We start from the raw sequence: 27,164 nt of genomic DNA on the forward strand, positions 1-27,164 counted from the left end.
TTTTTGTGTGATTTTGTTGTCAGCACATTCAACTATGTAAAGTAAAAAGTATTTAATGAGATTATTTCATTCATTCAGATCTAGGATGTGTTGTTTAAGTGTTCCCTTTATTTTTTGGAGCAGTGTATTTTTTATTCAGGTGCGCTTAATAGTCCGGGAAATTACGGTAATTACTTGATACTTTTCTCTTATTCTTATCCATATTTGTTTAAACTGCACGGTTGTTAGGGGCTCATAAGTAAGCATTTCACTGTAAGGTCTACACCTGATGTATTCGGCGCATGTGACTAATAAAATTTTATTTGATCCAGTGCTGTATCTCATATAACATATATATATTATAAAAACATTGTTCTTTTCTTTGCGCTCTGTCTGGGCTACCAAGATAGATGGGTTGGTGATGTCTGTGTCCTCCTGGTCTCTGTGGACTCACGGTCCTCCTGGTCTCTGTGGACTCACGGTAGTGTAGATCGTGTGGTTCATTCTAAAGAGAGAGATCTAGACCACCCCCATGAGTCAAAAAGGTACAGATGTCATAATGAATCACTGGGTGTCCCAAATCAAAAATATATATAGGACAAAACACACATCACGACAATAGAGACACCCCCCAACACTACATAAAAGAAAGACCTAAGACAACATAGCATGGCAGCAACACATGACAACACAGCATGGTAGCAACACAACATGGCAGCAGCACAACATGGTAGCAGCACAAAATATGGTACAAACATTATTGGGCACAGACAACAGCACGAAGGGCAAGAAGGTGGCGACAACAATACATCACGCAAAGCAATGAAAACTAGAATGTTTTTTCCCCCATGTCTTTATTGATGTGGTTTTCCCTACCGAAAGACAAACATTGTTCTCTAACCAAGAATATAATAACAGAACACCAGACCTGAATGAAAGATCATGATCAATATTGCCATAGTCATAACAGCATGTGCAAAGATTCTGTAATACGTAGAAATGTCACCTTTAAACTGCATCCTACTATACCGTTAGTTCATGTAAACCATTTCACGCGTGTGCACTGTGCATCAAATTCACAAACAAAAGAAAATAAAAAACATTGGGGAAATCCATTGCAACATAACACTTTTTTTGTGCGAGCACACAGTGTAGCAAAACAGCCGGCGCATGAACGGCCCGAGGCCGTTCTTATTTACAAGCAATAAAAAGCCTTACACCTGTTGATTGGTGGCAAGACTCGAACACTCGCCTCTGTGGGTGTTTCCCAACTGGCACCCTATTCCCTAGATAATACACTACTTTTGAGTAGGAATACGGCACCGTTTGAGTAGCATACCTGTACCATGGCTACTGCCAGATACCCATTCAAAATGGGCTTTCTCTGTGAAGTATAGCCTAGTGTACCAAGTTTGGAAAAGTTATTCAGACAATTGCCCATCGTCTCTGGGGGTAAACATTAGTTCAGTGGAAAACTCCAGGATCAAGACAGACAGGGCAAACCAAAAGACCAGTATTCACGCTAACCTGTTCCAACTGGACAGGATTTAGAAGAGTGGGTGCCAACTAGACCGCAGTTAGACAGACAGACAGACACACACACACACACACACAAAGAGAGAGTGAAAGAGAGACTGAGCCAATAAACTAGTGTCTCCCATCAAACTAGATAATCTTCCAAAAACACTCCAAAAAGGCCAGTAACCGGAATCAGAGGTTTTGTTGGACTTATCTGTTCCAGGTTCATTTTAAGCAATATTTATAATGTTACTTTCCTTGTAAAGTATGCAAAACACATTAAAATCTAGCAAAAGAATAATTAACAAATCAATTAATAATCATAAGAATGACTGATAATCATATCAAAACTATTCATAAGCAGCTTTTTAAAAGGATACTACAGGACTTTGGCAAGGAGTCCCTTTATCTCCTTCCCCAGAGTCAGATGAACTGGTGGAAACCATGTTTTAATACTCCGTGTCCAGTATGACTCTGGTTAAATAGATAAAGGGCCTCATTGCCAAAGTCCAGAAGTATCCCTCAACAACCTATGACAATTTAAAATATACAAGTGTCATACATGTTGTCAAATTTGGGCAATTAAAAATGAGGCCAGACCTTGCTTTGTTAGCTTCATTAGTTAAATGGATTCCAGTGGTACACCAGTGTGAATGATTGGGCCAAAGCCATGCCAAAAGCCAGGGGCTCAAATGAAACTCACATTAAATACAAAATACGGCCTGTACCCTCCTGGCTTGGTTAGTAACGTCTTACTGGGCTCCATGGCACACAAACATACGTTTTTACAGAACCAAACATGTTGACTTCCTGGCAGTCATTAATGTAGTAATGATTGAAAAGCAACAGCTGTCCATTGGTTGCCACATCCATGGTACACAGATCACCAAAGATAAATTAAAACAATTCAGGGGGTGCACACAGACAGCATTCATTGTGACGTTAGGACCAATTCAGGGGTGCACACAAACAGCATCCAAGTTTGGGGTTGCACACAAACAGCATTCATTGGGTAATTACACAGATCACCAAAGACAAATTAAAACAATTCAGGGGGTGCACACAAACAGCATTCATTGTAGAGTTAGGACCAATTCAGGGGGAGCACACAAACAGCATCCAATTCAGGGGTGAACACAAATAACATTCATTGTAACATTATCAGCTTTAAGTATGTTTAGTGTTTCAGAGGGTCTCCTTCCATAAAGAGTGAGAACGTTGAACCAATAGAATGCAATACCTGAAAACTTGGACGGATACACATTGCCTTCGAGACAGATTCTTGAAAAAAAATGTAATTAAAATATACTTTATAAAAAAGGCTGCAGGGCTACCCAGCAGGGCGACCCAGCTAGCACAGTTGACCGAATAGGTCTTTGGATACTGACAGCAGTACCTTTGACAGCAGTACCTCTGACAGCAGTACTCTGTAGAGTTATTGGAGGCATGAGTTTGGACATTTTTATTGCATTCCAAACGGTACCCTATTCCCGACACACATCACACAAACATGTTTTACCAGAGCCCAGGCCTGGTCAAAAGTAGTGCACTAGAAAAGGGAATAGGGAACAATTTCAGATGCAGCCTCCCTTTCAAAGTACAGTATGCAACTCCTGGTAGGGTTTGGGTGTTATACAGTGAGGGGAAAAAAGTATTTGATCCCCTGCTGATTTTGTACGTTTGCCCATTGACAAAGACACTCTTAAAGGGAGTGCTCCTAATCTCAGCTTGTTACCAGTATAAAAGACACCTGTCCACAGAAGCAATCAATCAGATTCCAAACTCTCCACCATGGCCAACACCAAAGAGCTCTCCAAGGACGTCAGGGACAAGATTGTAGACCTACACTCGGCCTGGGGCTCCATGCAAGATCTCACCTCGTGGAGTTGCAATGATCATGAGAACGGTGAGGAATCAGCCCAGAACTACACGAGAGGATCTTGTCAATGATCTCAAGGCAGCTGGGACCATAGTCACCAAGAAAACTATTGGTAACACACTACGCCGTGAAGGACTGAAATCCTGCAGCGCCCGCAAGGTCCCCCTGCTCAAGAAAGAACATATACATACCCGTCTGATGTTTGCCAATGAACATCTGAATGATTCAGAGGACAACTGGGTGAAAGTGTTGTGGTCAGATGAGACCAAAATGGAGCTCTTTGGCATCAACTCAACTCGCCGTGTTTGGAGGAGGAATGATGCCTATGACCCCAAGAACACCATCCCCACCGTCAAACATGGAGTTGGAAACATTATGCTTTGGGGGTGTTTTTCTGCTAAGGGGACAGGACAACTTCACCGCATCAAAGGGACGATGGACAGGGCCATGTACCGTCAAATCTTGGGTGAGAACCTCCTTCCCTCAGCCAGGGCATTGAAAATGGGTATTCCAGCATGACAATGACCCAAAACACACGGCCAAGGCAACAAAGGAGTGGCTCAAGAAGAAGCACATTAAGGTCCTGGAGTGGCCTAGCCAGTCTCCAGACCTTAATCCCATAGAAAATCTGTGGAGGGAGCTGAAGGTTCGAGTTGGCAAACGTCAGCCTGGAAACCTTAATGACTTGGAGAAGATCTGCAAAGAGGAGTGGGACAAAATCCCTCCTGAGATGTGTGCAAACCTGGTGGCCAACTACAAGAAACGTCTGACCTCTGTGATTGGCAAAACCCTTGTTGGCACCAAGTACTAAGTCATGTTTTGCAGAGGGGTCAAATACTTATTTCCCTCATTAAAATGCAAATCAATTTATAAAATTTTTGACATGCGTTTTTCAGGATTTTTTTGTTGTTATTCTGTCTCTCACTGTTCAAATAAACCTACCATTAAAATTATAGACTGATCATTTCTTTATCAGTGGGCAAACATACAAAATCAGCAGGGGATCAAATACTTTTTTCCCCTCACTGTATGTACTGCATACATCCTCATTCACCATCGACTAAGTGAACCCAGTTACTTTAAAGTGGCATTTTAAAGCAGAAATGTAGTTCTGTCTCTCTCTGTAGAGTCGACCTCTCTGAATAACCCCCTAATGAACCGCTCCCGTCGCTCACAACCCAAGGCATTCAGCAGGAAAAAAAAGGATTTTTAATAATTTGTGTGCCTGCTGCTGTGAATTAGCTACCGGTGCGTTTTTCTCTCCAGACATACTTGCTGACGGCACACAGGCTGGCACTCAAAAATGCTTATCATTACAAAAACTCATCTACTGGCTACCTTCCATTCCCCAATATTAGCACAAGTAAAATACATAAATAAAAACACTACTGAATAAATAAATGCTTTTTTCCCTCCCCTTTGTTTTAAATGGAACAAATTTTGGCACACAAGGTTCTTTGAGGTGCCAACCCCCCCTCGCCCCCTCTCCTCGGCTGGTGGTCTACATATGTGTGAGTGACACAACCTGTTCGGCACTAGCTCATCCCTCCCTCCTTTCCCTGGCATAACATTCCCCCTACTCCTTAAGCAGAGGAGTTTCCCCTCTCCCTGCCGCCCACCTCCCTCCCCTCTGCTCTGCTCCTTAACAGCAGGCTGCAGTACGTCCATCAGAAGAGCTGCATGAAGAAGTCAGGAGCCCAGTCCAGGGCGGTCTGGGCCACAGCCAGAGCGGCCGCCCCCAAGGTGGCTGAGATGCCCCACACGGCCATCTTGACGAGCTGGTTGGCAGCCTGGTTGGCATCCTGGTTCGGCTGCGTGTCCCTGGACAGGACCAGCTGGGAGTCTGGGCCTCCGAGGCCTCGGGCCCGGCCCTGGAGAAGCTGCCGACGTAGGACCGAGTCAGGCCGCTGCTGCTGAGTGGCCGTCTGGAAAGCCTTGAAACAGTTGATGGTGATGCTGGAGACAGACAGAAGTAGATACTGTCTGAGAGAAACACTTTCTCATCTCTGCTGAGTTAGTTATGGCTTACAAGAATACTGAAACGGTAGACAAATATATGTTAATAAGAAAGATTAAGGGAAAGAGACAGGTGAAAAAAAGTTAACAACCATATGGGAGGGAGGGAGGGAGGGAGGGAGGGAGGGAGGGAGGGAGGGAGGGAGGGAGGGAGGGAGGGAGGGAGGGAGGGAGAAAAGTAGGGAAGAAGGGAGGAAGGGAACAGTGCCCTATGGCCTTAACAAAGACACTTCATATGGCTACAGCTTTTTCTCAATTACATTAGCAACACAACACCAGCTAGTGCTGATGGGTAAGACCACAGCAACACACATTTTTTTATTTTTCTCCTCAACAGTTCGGAGAAAAACATCATTAAAAAATCATAAAATATTCACTTCCATTTCATTATCATCCCTCTGGAAGTAATAGTAAACATGGCGCTGCAATACCAAATGCAAATGCCTTTTTTCCTGATTATGAACCTTGCAACAAAAAAACGGGACGGTTAATGGCAGAAAAGCGCCTCTGGGAAAATGGTACCCTGAGTGTTCGTGCCTGGGCTGAGGGGCTCAATGTCTAAGTCGTTCGCTCTCCTTTTTTAAAGAGGGCTTTTAGAGTGTCCCCCTCTCCCATCTCTCTCCCTCTCATTAGTATAATTTGCTACTGCTCCCAGGCTGAAAATAGCTGACAGGTAACAGCAGAGCAATTAACTTTTAAACTTTCACTTTAAACAGCTTAACACCCCAGAGGGCCAGGTTGTTCTGATGAACCTCCTGTAGTGTACATACTGTAGTGGTACACCGATGACTCCTATCACTCACTCCTCTCCTACGGCATCCCAAATGACACCCTACTTCCTATATAGTGCACCACTATTGACCAGAGCTCTATGTGCCCTGGTCAAAAGTAGTGCACTAAATAGGGAATAGGGTGACATTTGGAATACACACTCTGTGTGACAGTGTACTGTGCAGTCGGTGGCTGGCTTAGCCCATGTTCTCTCCTCTCATTTGTCCTCCTGTTGAAAGGGACTAGGACCTCGCCAATGACCGTGACACTGAGGCTTTGAATACAGCTGACAGGATAGTGAGCTGATGACTGTGATCAAAGCAGCTCATTCTAAACCTTCAGGGAGTTGGGGGAAATATTTTGTCAGGTTGAGGTGGCTTTGCTGGTGTCTTAACTTAGAAATGAAGTATGTTGTCATTTCAGGGATATAGGGCCATTTCAAAATGAATTTGGCTATTGGCCTTGTGAGCCTTCCACCCTGTGCCCACCTGTCATTCTCTGTGACGTGGGCCGCAATAGTTGTGTATTCATGTTTTAATTAATGTTTAGCATTACTACACCAGTGATGCGTCCCAAATGGCACCCTATTCCCTAGGTCAAAGTAAAGTAGGGACACAACAGAGGTCAGACGGGTGAGTCGGCATGCAGCTGTCCTCGTGACCCAGAAGAAGCAGAGGATGTTAAGTGTGGTTGAGTCGTCACCGACAGGCCCTGTTCTGTTTGTCGTGGTGCCACCGGGAGCTGCTCTCTCAGCCGTGCAGTGTGACGCAACACTACCGCCCTGCTTGCACTCTCCCTCTTTACTTTTGAGTCCCTTTCTAGCTCTTTCCTTTGCCCTCCCCAGGATACACAGAATAAGTGGGTCACTAGTTCTAACACTTTACCTCACAGGTCATGTCATTCACCACTCTACTACTGAGCAAGGTGAGGGGACACGAGGTCATATGTTACTCTACATTAGGTCAAAGTTAAACAAACACGGACATGACCTTCCTTAACGAAGCTAATGCCAAGTCTCGAATAGGAGACCCCCACAGCCCACTCAGTCTGCCTAGCTCTCCTGGGTTGTATTCATTAGACACTAAAACAGAAGAAAACGGACTGAAACAGGGAGAATTCTACCTGAAATGCCCAATAAGTAATGCTACTTTTCCATTGCAAAACATTGTTTGCATTAATGATTATGACCCTGTCTTCTAGATGTCGCCTCCTCGCTCTACCCGATGTTACCTTTTGACTGACTGACTGACCTTACTACAGGAAGGAAGCAACCAGAAACCAGCCATCCAGAGAGCGTGGCACTATCAGTGTAACTACATTGCCTGTCAGGCAGACATTTGTATCCGGCTGTCACTCAAGGCCTCCTGTCAGCAATGTCATTTACCCCCGGAGAGGAATGACTGCAGCTCTAGTGGAAGGATACAGACCGAGAGACGACTGCAGCTCTAGTGGAAGGATACAGACCGAGAGACGACTGCAGCTCTAGTGGAAGGATACAGACCGAGAGACGACTGCAGCTCTAGTGGAAGGATACAGACCGAGAGACGACTGCAGCTCTAGTGTAAGGATACAGACCGAGAGACGACTGCAGCTCTAGTGGAAGGATACAGACCGAGAGACGACTGCAGCTCTAGTGGAAGGATACAGACCGAGAGACGACTGCAGCTCTAGTGGAAGGATACAGACCAAGGGACGACTGCAGCTCTAGTGGAAGGATACGGACCGAGAGACGACTGCAGCTCTGGTGGAAGGATACGGACCAAGGGACGACTGCAGCTCTAGTGGAAGGATACGGACCGAGGGACGACTGCAGCTCTAGTGGAAGGATACGGACCGAGGGACGACTGCAGCGCTGGTGGAAGGATACGGACCGAGGGACGACTGCAGCGCTGGTGGAAGGATACGGACCGAGGGACGACTGCAGCGCTGGTGGAAGGATACGGACCGAGGGACGACTGCAGCTCTAGTGGAAGGATACGGACCGAGGGACGACTGCAGCTCTAGTGGAAGGATACAGACCGAGAGACGACTGCAGCTCTAGTGGAAGGATACAGACCGAGAGACGACTGCAGCTCTAGTGGAAGGATACAGACCGAGAGACGACTGCAGCTCTAGTGGAAGGATACAGACCGAGAGACGACTGCAGCTCTAGTGGAAGGATACGGACCGAGGGACGACTGCAGCTCTAGTGGAAGGATACGGACCGAGGGACGACTGCAGCTCTAGTGGAAGGATACGGACCGAGGGACGACTGCAGCGCTGGTGGAAGGATACGGACCGAGGGACGACTGCAGCGCTGGTGGAAGGATACGGACCGAGGGACGACTGCAGCGCTGGTGGAAGGATACGGACCGAGGGACGACTGCAGCTCTAGTGGAAGGATACGGACCGAGGGACGACTGCAGCTCTAGTGGAAGGATACGGACCGAGGGACGACTGCAGCTCTGGTGGAAGGATACGGACCGAGGGACGACTGCAGCTCTGGTGGAAGGATACGGACCGAGGGACGACTGCAGCTCTGGTGGAAGGATACGGACCGAGGGACGACTGCAGCTCTGGTGGAAGGATACGGACCGAGGGACGACTGCAGCTCTGGTGGAAGGATACGGACCGAGGGATGACTGCAGCTCTAGTGGAAGGATACGGGCTACGGAGAGGGAAAGTGAGGGAGGGAGGGGGGTAGGGGGTATGTAGATGTCACTGTTAACTGTGAATTGGTATGGCAAACACTCACAACCACACACACAAAAAAAAAATCAGCGCCAAGCATCCTATCACACAACGTCATGACCTTCAAGATGTTAACACACGGACTTGTTTACAATCATACGATGCCTTTGCGTATGAAACACAGATTTTTAGACTGAGTATGAGAGAGAGGAAGGAAAAATGAATGCAGAGGCAACTCTTCGCTTCTCGTTGGAGGGAGCTCTGTCAGAGGTGATTGTGCACAAGGTCTAACTGGCTAATCCGTTTCCAACGCTTCTGTGCTTCCCAGCATGCTCGCTGTCGCTGCGCAGGAACCACTGCCGTGCCAGCCCACTCCACCCCCACCTCAACCCCCCACCGCCTGGCTCAGAGATGTGCCGGAGGTGATATCACTGTCCCCCAGTGCAGCCTCAGTGGAGGCCAAGCCGGCTACATCACAGTCCTGCTGGGCCAGCCGCCTCTCACAGTAAATCCAGAAGGCCGGGAGGGGAGGCCCCTCAACCAAACAGCCAACCAACCTACTGCTGCTGGAGGAGCTGATGCACTGGGTGGGGTACAGCTGGCAGCTTCTGCAGGAAAGAAGTGCTAGGCTAAATTCTGTTGATTTGATTGTGATAAATCACAATGTTTCTTAATCATCAGAAAATTGTCACTGAAGAGGCCTGAAAAAAGCTATTGAGGGAGAACTCTACATCACCACATCCTCCCCATTGTAGCCCATTCTAACCACATCCTCCCCATTGTAACCCATTCTAACCACATCCTCCCCATTCTAACCACATCCTCCCCATTGTAGCCCATTCTAACCACATCCTCCCCATTCTAACCACATCCTCCCCATTGTAGCCCATTCTAACCACATCCTCCCCATTGCAGCCCATTCTAACCACATCCTCCCCATTCTAACCACATCCTCCCCATTGTAGCCCTTTCTAACCACATCCTCCCCATTCTAACCACATCCTCCCCATTGTAGCCCATTCTAACCACATCCTCCACATTCTAACCACATCCTCCCCATTGTAGCCCATTCTAACCACATCCTCCCCATTCTAACCACATCCTCCCCATTGTAGCCCATTCTAACCACATCCTCCACATTCTAACCACATCCTCCCCATTCTAACCACAGCCTCCCAATTATAGCCCATTCTAACCACATCCTCCCCATTCTAACCACATCCTCCCCATTCTAACCACATCCTCCCCATTGTAGCCCATTCTAACCACATCCTCCCCATTGCAGCCCATTCTAACCACATCCTGTCCGGGGGTATCATCGGATGGGGCCACAGTGTCTTCTGATCCCTCCTGTCTCAGCCTCCAGTATTTATGCTGCAGTAGTTTATGTGTCGGGGGGCTAGGGTCAGTCTGTTACATCTGGAGTATTTCTCTTGTCTTATCCGGTGTCCTGTGTGTATTTAAATATGCTCTCTCTAATTCTCTCTTTCTGTCTTTCTCTCGGAGGACCTGAGCCCTAGGACCATGCCTCAGGACTACCTGGTATGATGACTCCTTGCTGTCCCCAGTCCACCTGGCCGTGCTGCTGCTCCAGTTTCAACTGTTCTGCCTGCGGCTATGGAACCCTGACCTGTTCACCGGACGTGCTTGTTGCACCCTCGACAACTACTATGATTATTATTATTTGACCATGCTGGTCATTTATGAACATTTTAACATTTTAACATCTTGACCATGTTCTGTTATAATATCCACCCTGCACAGCCAGAAGAGGACTGGCCACCCCTCATAGCCTGGTTCCTCTCTAGGTTTCTTCCTAGGTTTTTGGCCTTTCTAGGGAGTTTTTCCTAGGGAGTTTTTCCTAGCCACCGTGCTTCTTTCACATGCTTTGCTTGCTGTTTGGGGTTTTAGGCTGGGTTTCTGTACAGCACTTTGAGAATATCAGCTGATGTACGAAGGGCTATATAAAAATAAATTTGATTTGAAATTTGATCCTCCCCATTGCAGCCCATTCTAACCACATCCTCCCCATTGCAGCCCATTCTAACCACATCCTCCCCATTGTAGCCCATTCTAACCACAACCTCCCCATTGCAGCCCATTCTAACCACATCCTCCCCATTGCAGCCCATTTTAACCTCATCCTCCCCATTGTAGCCCATTCTAACCACATCCTCCCCATTCTAACCACATCCTCCCCATTGTAGCCCATTCTAACCACATCCTCCCCATTGTAGCCCATTCTAACCACATCCTCCCAATTGCAGCCCATTCTAACCACATCCTCCCCATTGTAGCCCATTCTAACCACATCCTCCCCATTCTAACCACATCCTCCCCATTGCAGCCCATTCTAACCACATCCTCCCCATTGCAGCCCATTCTAACCACATCCTCCCCATTGTAGCCCATTCTAACCACATCCTCCCCATTCTAACCACATCCTCCCCATTGCAGCCCATTCTAACCACATCCTCCCCATTGTAGCCCATTCTAACCACAACCTCCCCATTGCAGCCCATTCTAACCACATCCTCCCCATTGCAGCCCATTTTAACCTCATCCTCCCCATTGTAGCCCATTCTAACCACATCCTCCCCATTCTAACCACATCCTCCCCATTGTAGCCCATTCTAACCACATCCTCCCCATTGTAGCCCATTCTAACCACATCCTCCCAATTGCAGCCCATTCTAACCACATCCTCCCCATTCTAACCACATCCTCCCCATTGCAGCCCATTCTAACCACATCCTCCCCATTGCAGCCCATTCTAACCACATCCTCCCCATTGCAGCCCATTCTAACCACATCCTCCCCATTGTAGCCCATTCTAACCACATCCTCCCCATTCTAACCACATCCTCCCCATTGCAGCCCATTCTAACCACATCCTCCCCATTCTAACATCATCCTCCCCATTGTAGCCCATTCTAACCACATCCTCCCCATTCTAACCACATCCTCCCCATTGTAGCCCATTCTAACCACATCCTCCCCATTCTAACCACATCCTCCCCATTGTAGCCCATTCTAACCACATCCTCCCCATTCTAACCACATCCTCCCCATTCTAACCACATCCTCCCCATTCTAACCACAACCTCCCCATTGTAGCCCATTCTAACCACATCCTCCACATTGTAGCCTATTCTAACCACATCCTCCCCATTGCAGCCCATTCTAACCACAACCTCCCCATTGTAGCCCATTCTAACCACATCCTCCCCATTCTAACCACATCCTCCCCATTCTAACCACATCCTTCCCATTGTAGCCCATTCTAACCACATCCTTCCCATTGTAGCCCATTCTAACCACATCCTCCCCATTCTAACCACATCCTCCCCATTCTAACCACATCCTCCCCATTCTAACCACATCCTCCCCATTCTAACCACATCCTCCCCATTCTAACCACATCCTTCCCATTGTAGCCCATTCTAACCACATCCTTCCCATTGTAGCCCATTCTAACCACATCCTCCCCATTGCAGCCCATTCTAAAGTCAATCAGACAAATAGAGCCAGAAACCAGGGGTTGGAGTGCGGTGAAAGCTACTAATTTCATCTCCGCCCCAAGAACAATATTGGGGCATGTACCACACGACCCAGCCTTCCCAAATTACCCACTCCACCTCCCCCCACCTCCCCCTCTGATGGAGATGGGGGTTTTGCATGCTAAATAAGACAGCCCCATAATTACCTAGGGACTAGGCTTATTTAGTGGATAGCTGGCATCCGCACAAGCCCCCCCCCCCCCCCCTCTCTCTGTGGTGTGACGAGTGTGACGTTGAAAAGAGAATACATCCCAAACCCAGACGACTAACCCTCCCATCCGTCTCCACAACCTTTTCTGACAAGAGACAGGTTTTTCTGCTTCTCTCGCTGCCTGTCAGATCTGAAGTGAACCAGATTTCTGTCACTGGATCCAAAACACTGTTTAGAAGGCATTTCTGTCCACCAGGGAGACATGAATAGAGGGAGAACAACATTGCTCTTGCGGGCATGGTAAAGGTATTCATTACCTCCCGCTGGTGTTGATAGCATCATAAAAGTGAGACAAGCAACCTACCTGTGGGGGGAAAAAGGAGAAACGCACAGGGATCTACAGGCTCAATCTCACAGACCGACACATAGTGTTTGCATACAAAGGACTGGTATGCAAACAGGCAGGACTGAATGTCAGCCACATCACAATAGACACTAAGGAGGAAGAGGATCAGCTCCAGCATCATGAGGAGAATAGTCTGTGGTGTGGGCTGGGGGACTTTGTGCTCAACAACCCCACCTGCTGGACATGTGGAAAAACCACAGAGCGCTCTACTCTACTCGCAGTCTGAACAAAGTTAGATCTACTGCGAATACTACACAGGGGACTATCTCCCCTCACGTTCCCTATGTTTCAGGTCAGTTCAGACTAAAACCTGATTGTTGGATATGTGAATATTGTAAGTCTAGAGTGTGGTACGTTCAGCCCAACACACTATTGGGGGCACACTGCCTGCCCTCAAGGACACCTACAACACCAAGTGTCGCAGGAAGGCAAAGAAGATCATCAAGGACCTCAGCCACGGCCTGATCTCCCATCCCTCAGACGCAGGCAGTAGAGGAGCATCATGGCTAAAACTGACAGACTGGCTAATAGCTTTTACCCCGAGACGATCAGACTACGCAACAGCAACCACTAGTCAGCAACCTGACCCCCCTGTCCCCCTCCTGCCCCCCAGACTTCCTTTTTTGGCTTTGAGGTTCAGATCTGAATTTGAGGGATCTAGAGGATCCACGCCAGGCCTGAACAGTAAAATCCCATCCCTTACAACAGACAGACATCCAAGAGTCTGCAGGCTGGATGGAATCCCCTGCTGGGTCTACACTGCAGATAATCCACCGTCTACAAGCTCAATCTGACTGTGCTACATTTGGTTCCAAGTAATGTCTCCTCCATTACCAAGTGACTGGCAGGATCCACATCTCCATTAATTCCTCAGCCAGATGTAGCAGGAGCCTCTGTTCTTTAGATCATAGACCCTGACAACACTAGTCATAACACTGGACTACTAGTTGGTTGAAGCAGTCTCCTCCCCTCCCAAAGGTACTGTATTATAGAGGGAGACCCTGAAACACTCACCTCTTGCGGGACTGCAGAGCAGCACGCTTGGCCAGCAGGGAGGGTGGGTAGCGGGTAAAGAGGCAGTGGGCCTGGGTGATGAGCTCCTCGTAGGGCAGGTCCTGGGGGATCTTAGACAGGAGTTGGTGCACCATGGCCATGTCACACTCGGTTTGCTTCACCTCCTTCTCCCTGTGCAGGACGATCTACAAAGGAGACAGAATATTAGCATGCTCTGTCCCATTCAACCAATCAGTAGAGAGTAGTGACAATTCGTCTAGCTACATTCTGTTAAAACCCAATTAATACGTTTCAATACATTCATAGTAGATCAACGCCTACCATCAACGCCTACCATTATACACCAGACTGTGATCTCATCCGGGAGATGTGCGGTGAGTAACGATTGTGGGTTTTGGCCGGGCACACACCCCCCCCTCCGTGCCGAGTAACCTGAGCGGCAGGACGAACTACTGTGCCTGGTAACCTGAGCGGCAGGACGAACTACTGTGCCTGGTAACCTGAGCGGCAGGACGTACTACTGTGCCTGGTAACCTGAGCGGCACGACGAACTACTGTGCCTGGTAACCTGAGCGGCAGGACGAACTACTGTGCCTGGTAACCTGAGCGGCAGGACGAACTACTGTGCCTGGTAACCTGAGCGGCAGGACGAACTACTGTGCCTGGTAACCTGAGCGGCAGGACGAACTACTGTGCCTGGTAACCTGAGCGGCAGGACGAACTACTGTGCCTGGTAACCTGAGCGGCAGGACGAACTACTGTGCCTGGTAACCTGAGCGGCAGGACGAACTACTGTGCCTGGTAACCTGAGCGGCAGGACGAACTACTGTGCCTGGTAACCTGAGCGGCAGGACGAACTACTGTGCCTGGTAACCTGAGCGGCAGGACGAACTACTGTGCCTGGTAACCTGAGCGGCAGGACGAACTACTGTGCCTGGTAACCTGAGCGGCAGGACGAACAACATTTCCTGACTGCTTTGTATCCCGACTTCAAAAGGCCTCAGGCCCCCTTTGGTTTGTATGCAGCTCCAATATCTAGCAGGGGATAGGCTTATGGAAGGAGACGAAAGGGGCCATTTAAAGCAATCTAGCACAAACACAGCTAGTCCTCCACACCAAACCTCTGGTGAGTTCATTACAGTTGTTTAATTAACTGGTCTAGCTACAACAAAGTGCCCTGGATCCCTGTACTTGCTTGTGTGAGTGTGTGTGTGTGTGTGTGTGTGTGTGTGTGTGTGTGTGTAAAAAGATAAATCCTTGCCTTTTCTTTTTGAAAAACTTGTTGTTTTCTTTTGCTGCTGACAAGTAGTCAAAAAACAACTCCATTTACAAAGCGCAGAGCGAGAAAGACACATTTGAAGTTTGGCGAGATATCACTTCCCCAATACCATCTAATGAGAGCTTAGTGGAATGTGTGGACTACTTCGTGTTTTTTTGTCCATTAGTGACCACTGTCCTATACACTGAGAGGACAAAACATTAAGAACACCTGCTCTTTCCATGACAGACTCACCAGGTGAATCCATGTGAAAGATATTATCCCTTACTGATGTCACTTGTTAAATCCACTTCAAATCAGTGTAGATGAAGTGGAGGAGACAGGTTAAAGAAGGATTTTTAAGCCTTGAGATAATTTAGACATGGATTGTGTATGTGTGCCATTCAGAGAGTTAATGGGCAAGACAAAATAATGAAGTGCCTTTGAACGGGGTATGGTAGTAGGTTCCAGGCACACCGGTTGGAGTGTGTCAAGAACTGCAACGCTGTTGGGTTTTTCACACAACAGTTTCCCATGTGTATCAAGAATGGTCCACCATCCAAACAACATCCAGCCAACTTGATACAACTGTGGGAAGCATTGGAGTCAACATGGGCCAGCATCCCTGTGAAACGCTTTCGACACCTTGTAGAGCCCATGCCCTGACGAATTGAGGCTGTTCAGAGGGCAAAAGGGGGTGCAACTCAATGTTTTGTACACTCAGTGTAAATAAGAGTGCATCTCCGAATTCACCTCAGATAGTAATTTGAGCATGGTACAGTCACTTACAGAAAATACACACTGCACCAAAAATATGTTCAGCAGACAACTTGAAAGCACACAGGCGCAGGTACAGAGTAAGGCAGAAGAAACATGTCCATTCCTCACAAAAATGCACAACAACATATCTATTGTATTACTATAAAACAGAGGTCACAGTTCAAATGGTGGTTCTTACCACAGCAGCGAAGTAGATGGCCATCAAAGGGTGTGAAGCCAGGAAGAAGTCATAGAGCCTGAGAACGTGACGGAACTCAGACAGGACGTGGCCGTACCATGTGATGAGCCAGCTCAGAGCAAAGATGGTGCCCACCTCGGCCCTGCAGCAAAACACATGAAGGCAGTTATAATTTTTGGGATAATGTGATAGGCTAGAGGTACGATATATATATATATATTCCTCAAAAAAAATAAAGGGAACACTTAAACAACACATCCTAGATCTGAATGAAAGAAATAATCTTATTAAATTCTTTTTTCTTTACATAGTTGAATGTGCTGACAACAAAATCACACAAAAATAATCCATGGAAATCCAATTTATTAACCCATGGAGGTCTGGATTTGGAGTCACACTCAAAATTAAAGTGGAAAACCACACTACAGGCTGATCCAACTTTGATGTAATGTCCTTAAAACAAGTCAAAATGAGGCTCAGTAGTGTGTGTGGCCTCCACGTGCCTGTATGACCTCCCTACAACGCCTGGGCATGCTCCTGATGAGGTGGCGGATGGTCTCCTGAGGGATCTCCTCCCAGATCTGGACTAAAGCATCCGCCAACTCCTGGACAGTCTGTGGTGCAACGTGGCGTTGGTGGATGGAGCGAGACATGATGTCCCAGATGTGCTCAATTGGATTCAGGTCTGGGGAACGGGCGGGCCGGCCCATAGCATCAATGCCTTCCTCTGGCAGGAACTGCTGACACACTCCAGCCACATGAGGTCTAGCATTGTCTTGCATTAGGAGGAACCCAGGGCCAACCGCACCAGCATATGGTCTCACAAGGGGTCTGAGGATCTCATCTCGGTACCTAATGGCAGTCAGGCTACCTCTGGCGAGCACATGGAGGACTGTGCGGCCCCCCAAAGAAATGCCACCCCACACCATGACTGACCCACCGCCAAACCGGTCATGCTGGAGGATGTTGCAGGCAGCAGAACGTTCTCCACGGCATCTCCAGACTCTGTCACGTCTGTCACGTGCTCAGTGTGAACCTGCTTTCATCTGTGAAGAGCACAGGGCGCCAGCGGCGAATTTGCCAATCTTGGTGTTCTCTGGCAAATGCCAAACGTCCTGCACGGTGTTGGGCTGTAAGCACAACCCCCACCTGTGGACGTCGGGCCCTCATACCACTCTCATGGAGTCTGTTTCTGACTGTTTGAGCAGACACAAATGCACATTTGTGGCCTGCTGGAGGTCATTTTGCAGGGCTCTGGCAGTGCTTCTCCTGCTCCTCCTTGCACAAAGGCGGAGGTAGCGGTCCTGCTGCTGGGTTGTTGCCCTCCTACGGCCTCCTCCACGTCTCCTGATGTACTGGCCTGTCTCCTGGTAGCGCCTCCATGCTCTGGACACTACGCTGACAGACACAGCAAACCTTTCTGCCACAGCTCGCATTGATGTGCCATCCTGGCTGAGTTGCACTACCTGAGCCACTTGTGTGGGTTGTAGACTCCGTCTCATGCTACCACTAGAGTGAAAGCACCGCCAGCATTCAAACGTGACCAAAACATCAGCCAGGAAGCATAGGAACTGAGAAGTGGTCTGTGGTCCCCACCTGCAGAACCACTCCTTTATTGGGGGTGTCTTGCTAATTGCCTATAATTTCCACCTGTTGTCTATTCCATTTGCACAACAGCATGTGAAATTTATTGTCAATCAGTGTTGCTTCCTAAGTGGACAGTTTGATTTCACAGAAGTGTGATTGACTTGGAGTTACATTGTGTTGTTTAAGTGTTCCCTTTATTTTTTTGAGCAGTATATATATATATATATATATATATATACATACACACTCACATACATACGTGGACACCCCTTCAAATTAGTGGATTTGGCTATTTCAGCCGCACCCGTTGCTGACCGGTGTATAAAATCGAGCACCCAGTCATGCAATCTCCATAGACAAACATTGGCAGTAGAATGGCCTTACTGAAGAGCTCTGCGACTTTCAACGTAGCACCATCATAGGATGCCACCTTTCCAACAAGTCAGTTCGTCAAATTTCTGCCCTGCTAGAGCTGCCCCGGTCAATTGTAAGTGCTGTTATTGTAAAGTGGAACCGTCTAACCGAGTGATGAAGCGCATAGCACGTAAAAACTGTCTGTCCTCGGTTGCAACACTCACTACCGAGTTCAAAACTGCCTCTGGAAACAACGTCAGCACAAGAACTGTTCATCGGGAGCTTCATGAAATGGGTTTCCACGGCCGAGCAGCCACACACAAGCCTAAGATAACCATGTGCAATGCCAAGCGTCGGCTGGAGTGATGTAAAGCTCGCCGCCATTGAACTCTGGAGCAGTGGAAACGCGTTCTCTGGAGTGATGAATCATAGTTCATCATCTGGCAGTCTGACGGACAAATCTGTGTTTGGAGGATGCCAGCAGAACGCTACCTGCCCCAATGCATAGTGCCAACTGTAAAGTTTGGTGGAGGAATATTAATGGTCTGGGGCTGTTTTTCATGGTTCGGGCTAGGGTCCTTAGTTCTAGTGAAGGGAAATCTTAACACTACAGCATACAATGACATTCTAGACGATTCTGTGCTTTCAACATTGTGGCAACAGTTTGTGGAAGGCCCTTTCCTGTTTCAGCATGACATTGCCCCTGTGCACAAAGTGAGGTCCATACAGAAATGGCTTGTTGAGATCAGTGTGGAAGAACTTCACTGGCCTGCAGAGCCCTGACCTCAACCCCATCCCTGCAGCAATGTTCCAACATCTAGTGGAAAGCCTTCCCAGAAGAGTGGAGGCTGTTGTAGCAGCAAAAGGAGGGTCCAACTCCATATTAATGCCCATAATTTTAGAATTAGATGTTTGACGAGCAGGTGTCCACATACTTTTTTGGTCATGCAGTGTGGTCATGTAATGTAGTCAAAGGTAGAGGAAAGATGGAGGAGAGAGTGTGCTGAAATAGCAGTGGGCCGGATTCCAACAGCCTAGGCCATGTGAACATGTCAAGTGAATTCAAAGTACATCGTCACAGAGTCTCAATACACTTTACAAGAGGAAATAAACAGCAACAACATCGCTCAACCTCTCATTATAAAAAGCAACAGCAACATCAACAGCTAATTTGTACACTGGCTAATGAAAAAACACCAGTTGAAGTCTCACTAGCTGATGTCACAGGAGGTTGGGGATGATGGGTTTGTGGTAATGGCTGGAGCGGAATTACTGGAATGGTATCGAATACTTTCCATGTGTTTGATGCCATTCCATATGTTCTGTTCCAGCAATTATTATGAGTTGTCCTCCCCTCAGCAGCCTCCACTGGTTGATGCACAGAAAAATTCAATCTCCTGCTGCTGCTGGGGGGGGGGGGGGGGCAGCGCTTATCCTGTATTTGCCTCCAAAGTGGGGATGGATGTCTTAGTGAAATGTGTAAATAAAAGGCTACATCCCACAGGGCTCTGGTCAAAAGTAGCACTATATAGGAAATGGTTTCCATGGAAATAGGGTGCCATTTGAGACACACCCACAAGTTATGCCGATGCCAGCTTCTGTGAGTAAGGACGGTCACACACTGATGATGTAATTATAGACTACAGAGAGCCCAGTCCTAAAGGCAAGGCATTAGGCACGGTTCACTACAGAAGCCCTTTGGACTGCAGTTCTTAATGCAGCTCTATTTTAGGAGCCAAAAATGGCTCTTGGGTGATTGCACGCCAGCGGGAGCTGAAAAATATTTTGGTATCTCAGATTGTTCTGGCAATTCTCACATAGGAACGTCATGCTTTTTACTTTTTAATGTCTTAAAATGAACAAATTCAAAAAAGGTAGATATATTTGTAATGTTGAATAAATGTGTGATGTTTAATTTCAGAATCTAGACATACTCCATATTGTATAGCACACTATAAGGAGGATAACGACAGCAAGATGTCTATATCATTTACGGTTCACAGATCATAGGGTCTTACATGACAAATCTAAAAAAGCGCTTAAAATGTCTGCTTTCAACAGCTTTTTCTCAAAAATGGTTGGTGATACAAAATGTAAAAAGCATTTCAAAACATCCTTCCTCTCAATTAAGTTTATTATGTGAAAATTGCCAGAACAATCGGAGATACCTAAAAAAATTCTGCTGGCGTGGAACGATCCTTTTCTGAGTTGTTATTTCTGGGCTTGGCAGGAGAACAACTCATTGTACTCTTGAGTGCCGCTCATTTAAATCCCCTGTGTCTAACATCCATAAGCAGCCCTATAGCCAACTGAACATTTAGGACGGAAACCACAACAGCAACAATCATTGCATTGTCAAATGTCTTGCCTCTATAAACCTTTCATTTTGTTAAAATTAAGTAACGCCTACTTATAAAAACTAGGCTAAAGAACTGTTCTAGCATCAAATACTTCTTCAGGTAGCCTAAAAGGTAGCCTAAAAACAGTGGCAGCAGGGCCAGACGGAGCACACCAAACCTGTGGGCTTCTGTCTCAAATAGTACCCTATTTTCTAGGTAGGGCACTAGCCTACTGTACTTTTGACCAGGACCCATAGAGCTCTGGTCAAAAATAGTACACTACATAGGGAGATATGATGCAATCTGGGATGCACCCTTCTGCTCGTGGCCCTACACTAGCCTACAGTGACCAGAACAGAGACAGCAGGTTAGAAACCTCCCTCCTGCCAGCCCGTGTCCCAAGATGCACCCCTATTCAATATTTAATAACTAGATCCTCCTATTCTCTACATTTTACATGGCGCTACTATCAAAAATAACTTTATTTTCTATCAGGGCCTGGGGACACTCTGCACGCAACAGAGAAAGACGGAGGGAGTGAGTGAAAACTCAACACTAGAGGTTTATGTGATACAGGTTACCCCATAAAATTCCAACGCAACACCCAGGACACAAATAAGACGAGGACAATATCAAGTACTGTGGTAGTGCGTGTTAGTACACCACACACTGGGGTTTTAAGAGGGTTGGTTACACACACACACACTTTGACCAGCATTCAAATAAAACACAGCTTCAGGTTTTGAGTCTAAACATTGATCCTTATCTAACGCGTTACATTTCCTCTGAGCTGTATGAAAGACATGTCTAGCGTGCAAAAACAAGAATGTCCTCAACCATGCGACTTGCCAACGCAACAATCATATTGACGTTGAAAAAACCTTAAGATGGTTGACAATCAAGACACTGACAGAACAGTGACAGCACAGTGGAAGGCGGTGGAATCCTTTGACTGGCTGACAGCTAGCTGTGGAGACAGGAAACCAGGGCCCATTCTTAACTCAGTCTTCCAATTAAATCCCACCGTGCTATACGTTCTTGTCAGACCATCAATTATACAAACACATCAAATAAATAAGAAATCCAGTCTTTCCTCATTCTCTAGCCCTCTGTTCTGATGTCTCATACTAACTACACACACTGATGGCAAGGCAGGTAGAGACAGATTGATTTTACTCTATCCCATCGATTACTTCTCTCTCAGTTTGACTCGAGTGTAATTAATATCCTGGCTGCGACAACCTACCTTTCCAAGACAAACATGTACACTCTACTGCCCCCTTCAGGAGAGAAGAGTGGGAAGCATGGCCGGTGTTCATAAAGCATCTCAGAGTAGGAGTGCTGATCTAGGATCGGCTTTGCTTTTTGGATAATAATGAATACAATTACATGCACATGGGAGAACTGATCCTAGATCAGTATTCTACTTTCAGAGCCTTCATGAATATGGGCGTACACAAGTAAACACATTTTATGTATACACTGGATGTCAAATATATATATTTGACATCCAGTCAAAAGTTTTAGAACACCTACTCATTAAAGGGTTTTTCTTCATTTTTACTATTTTCTACATTGTAGAATAATAGTTAAGACATCAAAACTATGAAATATCACATATGGAATCATGTAGTAACCCAAAAAAAAAACAAAAAAAAAAGTGTTAAACAAATCAAAATATATTTTATATTTGAGATTCTTCAAATAGCCACCCTTTGCACACTCTTGGCATTCTCTCAACCAGCTTCACCTGGAATTATTTTCCAACAGTCTTGAAGGAGTTCCCATATATGCTGAGCACTTGTTGGCTGCTTTTCCTTAACTCTGCGGTCCGACTCATTCCGAACCATCTCAATTTGGTTCAGGTTAGGGGGATTGTGGAGGCCAGGTCATCTGATGCAGCACTCCATCACTCTCCTTCTTGGTCAAATAGCCCTTACAAAGCCTGGTGGTGTGTTGGGTCATTGTCCTGTTGAAAAATAAATGATAGTCCCACTAAGCCCAAACCAGATAGGATGGCGTATCGCTGCAGAATGCTGTGGTAGCCATGCTGGTTAAGTGTGCCTTGAATTCTAAATGAATTCTAAATGAATCACAGACAGTGTCACCAGCAAAGCACCCCCACACCTTCTCCTTACAGTGGGAAATACACATGTGGAGATCATCCGTTCACCCACACCGCGTCTCAGAAAAGACACGGCAGTTGGAACCAAAAATCTCCAATTTGGACTCATCAGAACAAAGGAAAGATTTCCACCAGTCTAATGTCCAATGCTTGTGTTTCTTGGCCCAAACAAATCTTTTCTTGTTATTGGTGTCCTTTAGTTGTGGTTTCTTTGCAGCAATTCGACCATGAAGGCCTGATTCACAGTCTCCTCTGAACAGTTGATGTTGAGATGTGTCTGTTACTTGAACTCTGTGAAGCATTTATTTGGGCTACAATTTCTGAGGCTGGTAACTAATGAACTTATCCTCTGCAGCAGAGGTAACTCAGTGTCTTCCTTAACTGTGGCGGTCCTCATTAGAGCCAGTTTCATCATAGCGCTTGATGGTTTTTGCGACTGCACTTGAAGAAACTTTCAAAGTTCTTGAAATGTTGTGTACTGACTGACCTTCATGTCTTAAAGTAATGGACTGACGTTTCTCTTTACCTATTTCAGCTGTTCTTAACATAATATGGACTTGGTCTTTTACCAAATAGGGCTATCTTCTGTAAACCAACCCTACCTTGTCACAACACAACTGATTGGCTCAAACGCATGAAAAAGGAAATAAATTCCACAAAATAACTTCTAACAAGGCACACCTGTTAATTGAAATGCATTCCAGGTGAATCTGGAATGAATCTGGAATGAATTCTCAACCTCATGAATATGGTTGAGAAAATGCCAAGAGTGTGCAAAGCTGTCATCCAGGCAAAGGGTGGCTATTTGAAGAATCTCAAATATATTTTGATTTGTTTAACACATTTGTTTAACACATTTGGTTACTACATGATTCCATACGTGTTATGTCATAGTTTTGATGTCTTTACCATTATTCTACAATGTAGAAAATAGTAAAAATAAAGAAAAACCCTTTACTGTCACATACACCAGATAGGTTTCACCTAACCTCTGATGTGTGAATATTTATTTATTTATTTAACAAGGCAAGTCAGTTAAGAACAAATTCTTATTAACAATGACGGCCTAACAAAAGGCCTTCTGTGGGGATGGGAGGTGGGATTAAAAATACTATTAAAATTAAAAATAAATTAAATATAAATACAGGACAAAACACACATCACGACGAGAGAGACAACACAACATAAAGAGATACCTAAGACAACAACAAAGTAAGGCAGTAACTCATGACCTGAACCACCTACTGAGATGTGCCTTTTGTTTAGTAAATCAGATGATAATATGAGGTGCTAGGGAGGCTGGATTGGGTCTTTAACTCTAACAAATCCACACAAAAAAACGAATAATTACCTCAGCATAAAATCATGTAGCTGTGGATCAACTTGCTCCAGTATTGGCATTAGGTAGTTCAGTATGTGCTTGGTGCTGTCCATGGTAGGATCCATGAAATCCCTGCAGGAGCATAGCGTGGCCATGATGGACACAGAAGGGAAGCCATCTTTGTTGTGTTAAAATGTTAAAACAAGGGGTATAATAAGAGAACAGGGTCGCAATATTATTTGAAATCTTTCAAATACTTGTCAAATAAAAATAAAATAATGTTGCATGTGTCGTAAAACAACAGACTAACAGTAAAAATCTGTGTTTGATTGAGCTTGCCTGGCGCAATGAAACCAATGGAATAGTCTGAAAATTGCCATGCCCACCCATCTGGCACTACAGTCAGGCTCAAGCAAAATCTCACAGTAGTTGAAAGATTTCAAATACTATTTCAACTCAGGCCTGGGCTGTTATTTATTCATAAAGCGTCTCATAGTAGGTGTCCTAATATAGGATCAGATTTACCTTTAATATTGAATAACATTACACTGTATATGGGTAGGGGGGGACCTGATCCTAGATCAGTAACAAAAGCAATAACCCTCATAATCAATAACATTATACTGTATTATTGGCAGGGGGGGGGGGGGGCAGATCTGATCCTAGATCAGTAACAGCAATAACCCTCATAATGTATAAGATTATATACAGTGTGGGCAGGGGGGACCCGATCTGATCCTAGATCAGTAACAGCAGCAATAATCCTCATATCTACCTGAGGTGGTGATTGGAAAGGGTCTCCACCATGGCAATGGCCATGCGCTCTCCAACCACCAGTAGGAAGGTGACCACGATGTCATGGTAACCCTGGTAGTAGTGTAACGCAGGGTTCTTCTGTAGGACAACCAGGATGATGTCGATCAGCTGTTCCTGTAGTACCTGCCTCTCGTCCACACGCATGCCTGGGGAGAGGGGAAGAAAACATGGCTGTATCTCAATACTGACTGGGGAGAGGGGAAGAAAACATGGCTGTATCTCAATAGCGAATGGGGAGAGGGGAAGAAAACATGGCTGTATCTCAATACTGGTTGGGGAGAGGGGAAGAAAACATGGCTGTATCTCAATACTTCGGGAAAAAATTAAAAATATTACAAATTTAAAAAAAAAGAGATAGCAGCAAACTCTTTCGCTCTGATTCAATCCATATATTAACAACCAACGTCTAGGCAGCAAACTGCAATCACTAGAGCTTCAGATACTCGTCTCAACCTCAGTGTCTCCATACCTGTCAACTGTTTGCTTTCATCATTTAATTAACTTCAAGAACACTAGACACTGATACAAGCAGCCCATCTCTGGTAGACACAAGGACTGGATTGAAGTCGGTTTCCATCATATTGGTTTTAGTTTTAATAATCAAGTCTCCTTCAATCAGTGGTCATGATGAAGAAAAGGAAATCAGGAAATGCTTAAGGAAGCCACTGAAGAACAGTATTGAGATGCCCCCCAGTAAGACCCTGAGTTAACTGACAAAGGGAGGAGACCGTGAAGTATCAGCTGACCCCTGATCAGATCAAATGCATGTACAGTGAGTGAGTAACTTCCATTCTATTTTATTCAATGGCAGGGAGTAAGTTGCCTCTACTCTAATGTATTATATTCTATTGTATTCTATGTCAGGCACAGTGAGTGAGTTACCTCTTGGGAAACGTTTCATGGACCTCCTGACATCAAGGAGCACCTGGTTGAAGTCCTTGTGGTTCTCTCGGATATCCTTGGCTGGAATCAAAACACAACTGCTTGGTGTCCACCCCCCTCCCAACCATTGGTTTCAGTTGAACATACAATATTCATCAGTACTACTGCCAAAGGCCTTGAATGTTGCTTGTGGGGTATTTACGTTCCTCTGTTGCACAGTTTTGAGGACTAAGGATGAGTCAACGTTGATAGAAGCCACCTGAAGTTAATGAGGTTAATAGTAGGCTACATTCATTTAACATACATCAACGGACTATAGACAGCTAGATGCATGCTGACACAATGTACAACTTGGCGTCATAGGGATAGTTTCTACAGCCATGTCTCAGGGCAATGGCCAACTGCAATAATGGGCATCCATATTCCTCACATGTAAACATCTCACTCACTTGGTTTAGCAGGCAAGTTGTACACATTGACGCTGAGCAGCTTGGGCCAGACTTTCCTCCTGATCTCGTCTGTTAGAAGGCCTCCCTCGCTGATGGCCGCCCTCCGCAGGGTCTCAATGTCCACAGGGTCACAGTTCAGGGCCTGGTGGATCTCCACCAGCTTCAGCTTTTTCCACGACTCATGCTCTGTTTGACAACAGAAAATATGAATTGAGATCATACATGTCGTTCAGATAGCAGTACGGTCTTGACTGTGGTCACGGTTGGCTTGGATGATATCCCCAGTATTTATTGAGTACCACTGCAAGCAACAGCTCTTGTCTATGCTGGTATGTTGAAATCACTTTTTGTCAGTCAACTCCTTTGACATAATGCTATTTAAAGTGCTTGCTTTTCACACTTAATACTATGTTACTAATTTGAAATGTAGTGCATATAGTTAGCAATAGTATCCCACCAATCTATTTCAATCTTGCTTTGCTTCAACTGCATGGGCAACTTTACTGACAGTAACTACTTTCACTTATGCAGGTTGACATGTTTTGAAAAAGAATGAGTGATTATGAATTCTAGAATGTGCATTTGTATTGCCATTAAGAATGATGGTTCATATGGATAAATCCCATCCAGGCTCTGCTCTGGGTCAATCGATGGTCACATTGCTTTGTTGTTCCACGTAGCATGTTGGGCAGCTGGCCAGCCGACAGAGGACTCATACAGAGCTAGTTACACGAGAAGCTATGCATCTATTCAATTATCAACTGTACAACTATTCTCACCATGTACTATATGGGTAGATTATCTGCAATTTGGTAATGATTTAGTACTGATTGATTAAGTTTACCTCCATGTTGCTGTGCATTCCCATTCACCCGGGCTCCTGTACCTTGCTGGTGTTTCCTTCCCTTTTTCATATCCTGTTAAAATTAATAGAGCATCAACAGTACATATGTTTTGCTATCGGCACTTGCAGATATAAATCCAGCTTTAAAATAGTTTATCTAACGACAGAAAACAACAATTAAAACGAATTCAGAGCATGAGCTGTCATTTGTCAAACAGCTGTTCCTGTCCATCGGCACTTGTCCCAGGAAATCAACAGAGGTATTTA

At 45.9% G+C, this 27,164-nt stretch overlaps 1 protein-coding gene across 1 annotated transcript; it reads right to left on the reverse strand.

The window, feature by feature from the left end:
• Positions 1–4,867: 4,867 nt before the first annotated feature.
• LOC106588987 (TBC1 domain family member 20) lies at positions 4,868–27,142 on the reverse strand. The gene is made up of 8 exons (XM_014178583.3): positions 26,898–27,142; positions 26,054–26,239; positions 25,605–25,685; positions 24,682–24,868; positions 23,937–24,038; positions 16,181–16,322; positions 13,965–14,149; positions 4,868–5,332 (listed from the first exon to the last, which is right to left on the reverse strand). Exons 1-8 carry the CDS (start codon positions 26,965–26,967, stop codon positions 5,044–5,046), a joined length of 1,242 nt encoding a protein of 413 aa, XP_014034058.1. The 5' UTR covers positions 26,968–27,142; the 3' UTR covers positions 4,868–5,043.
• Positions 27,143–27,164: the final 22 nt, after the last annotated feature.

This window comes from Salmo salar, chromosome 27 (assembly GCF_965601325.2).
Source record: "Salmo salar chromosome 27, fSalSal1, whole genome shotgun sequence".
Lineage (NCBI taxonomy): Eukaryota > Metazoa > Chordata > Actinopteri > Salmoniformes > Salmonidae > Salmo > Salmo salar.

Coding starts and splice junctions, on each gene's coding strand:
- LOC106588987 (XM_014178583.3), bottom strand. CDS start 26,967: ATGAAAAAGGGAAGGAAACACCAGCAAGGTACAGGAGCCCGGGTGAAT. Junction 25,686..26,053: donor CAACTTGCCTGCTAAACCAA/GTGAGTGAGATG, acceptor TTTTGATTCCAG/CCAAGGATATCCGAGAGAAC. Junction 24,039..24,681: donor CTTTCCAATCACCACCTCAG/GTAGATATGAGG, acceptor ATGCTCCTGCAG/GGATTTCATGGATCCTACCA.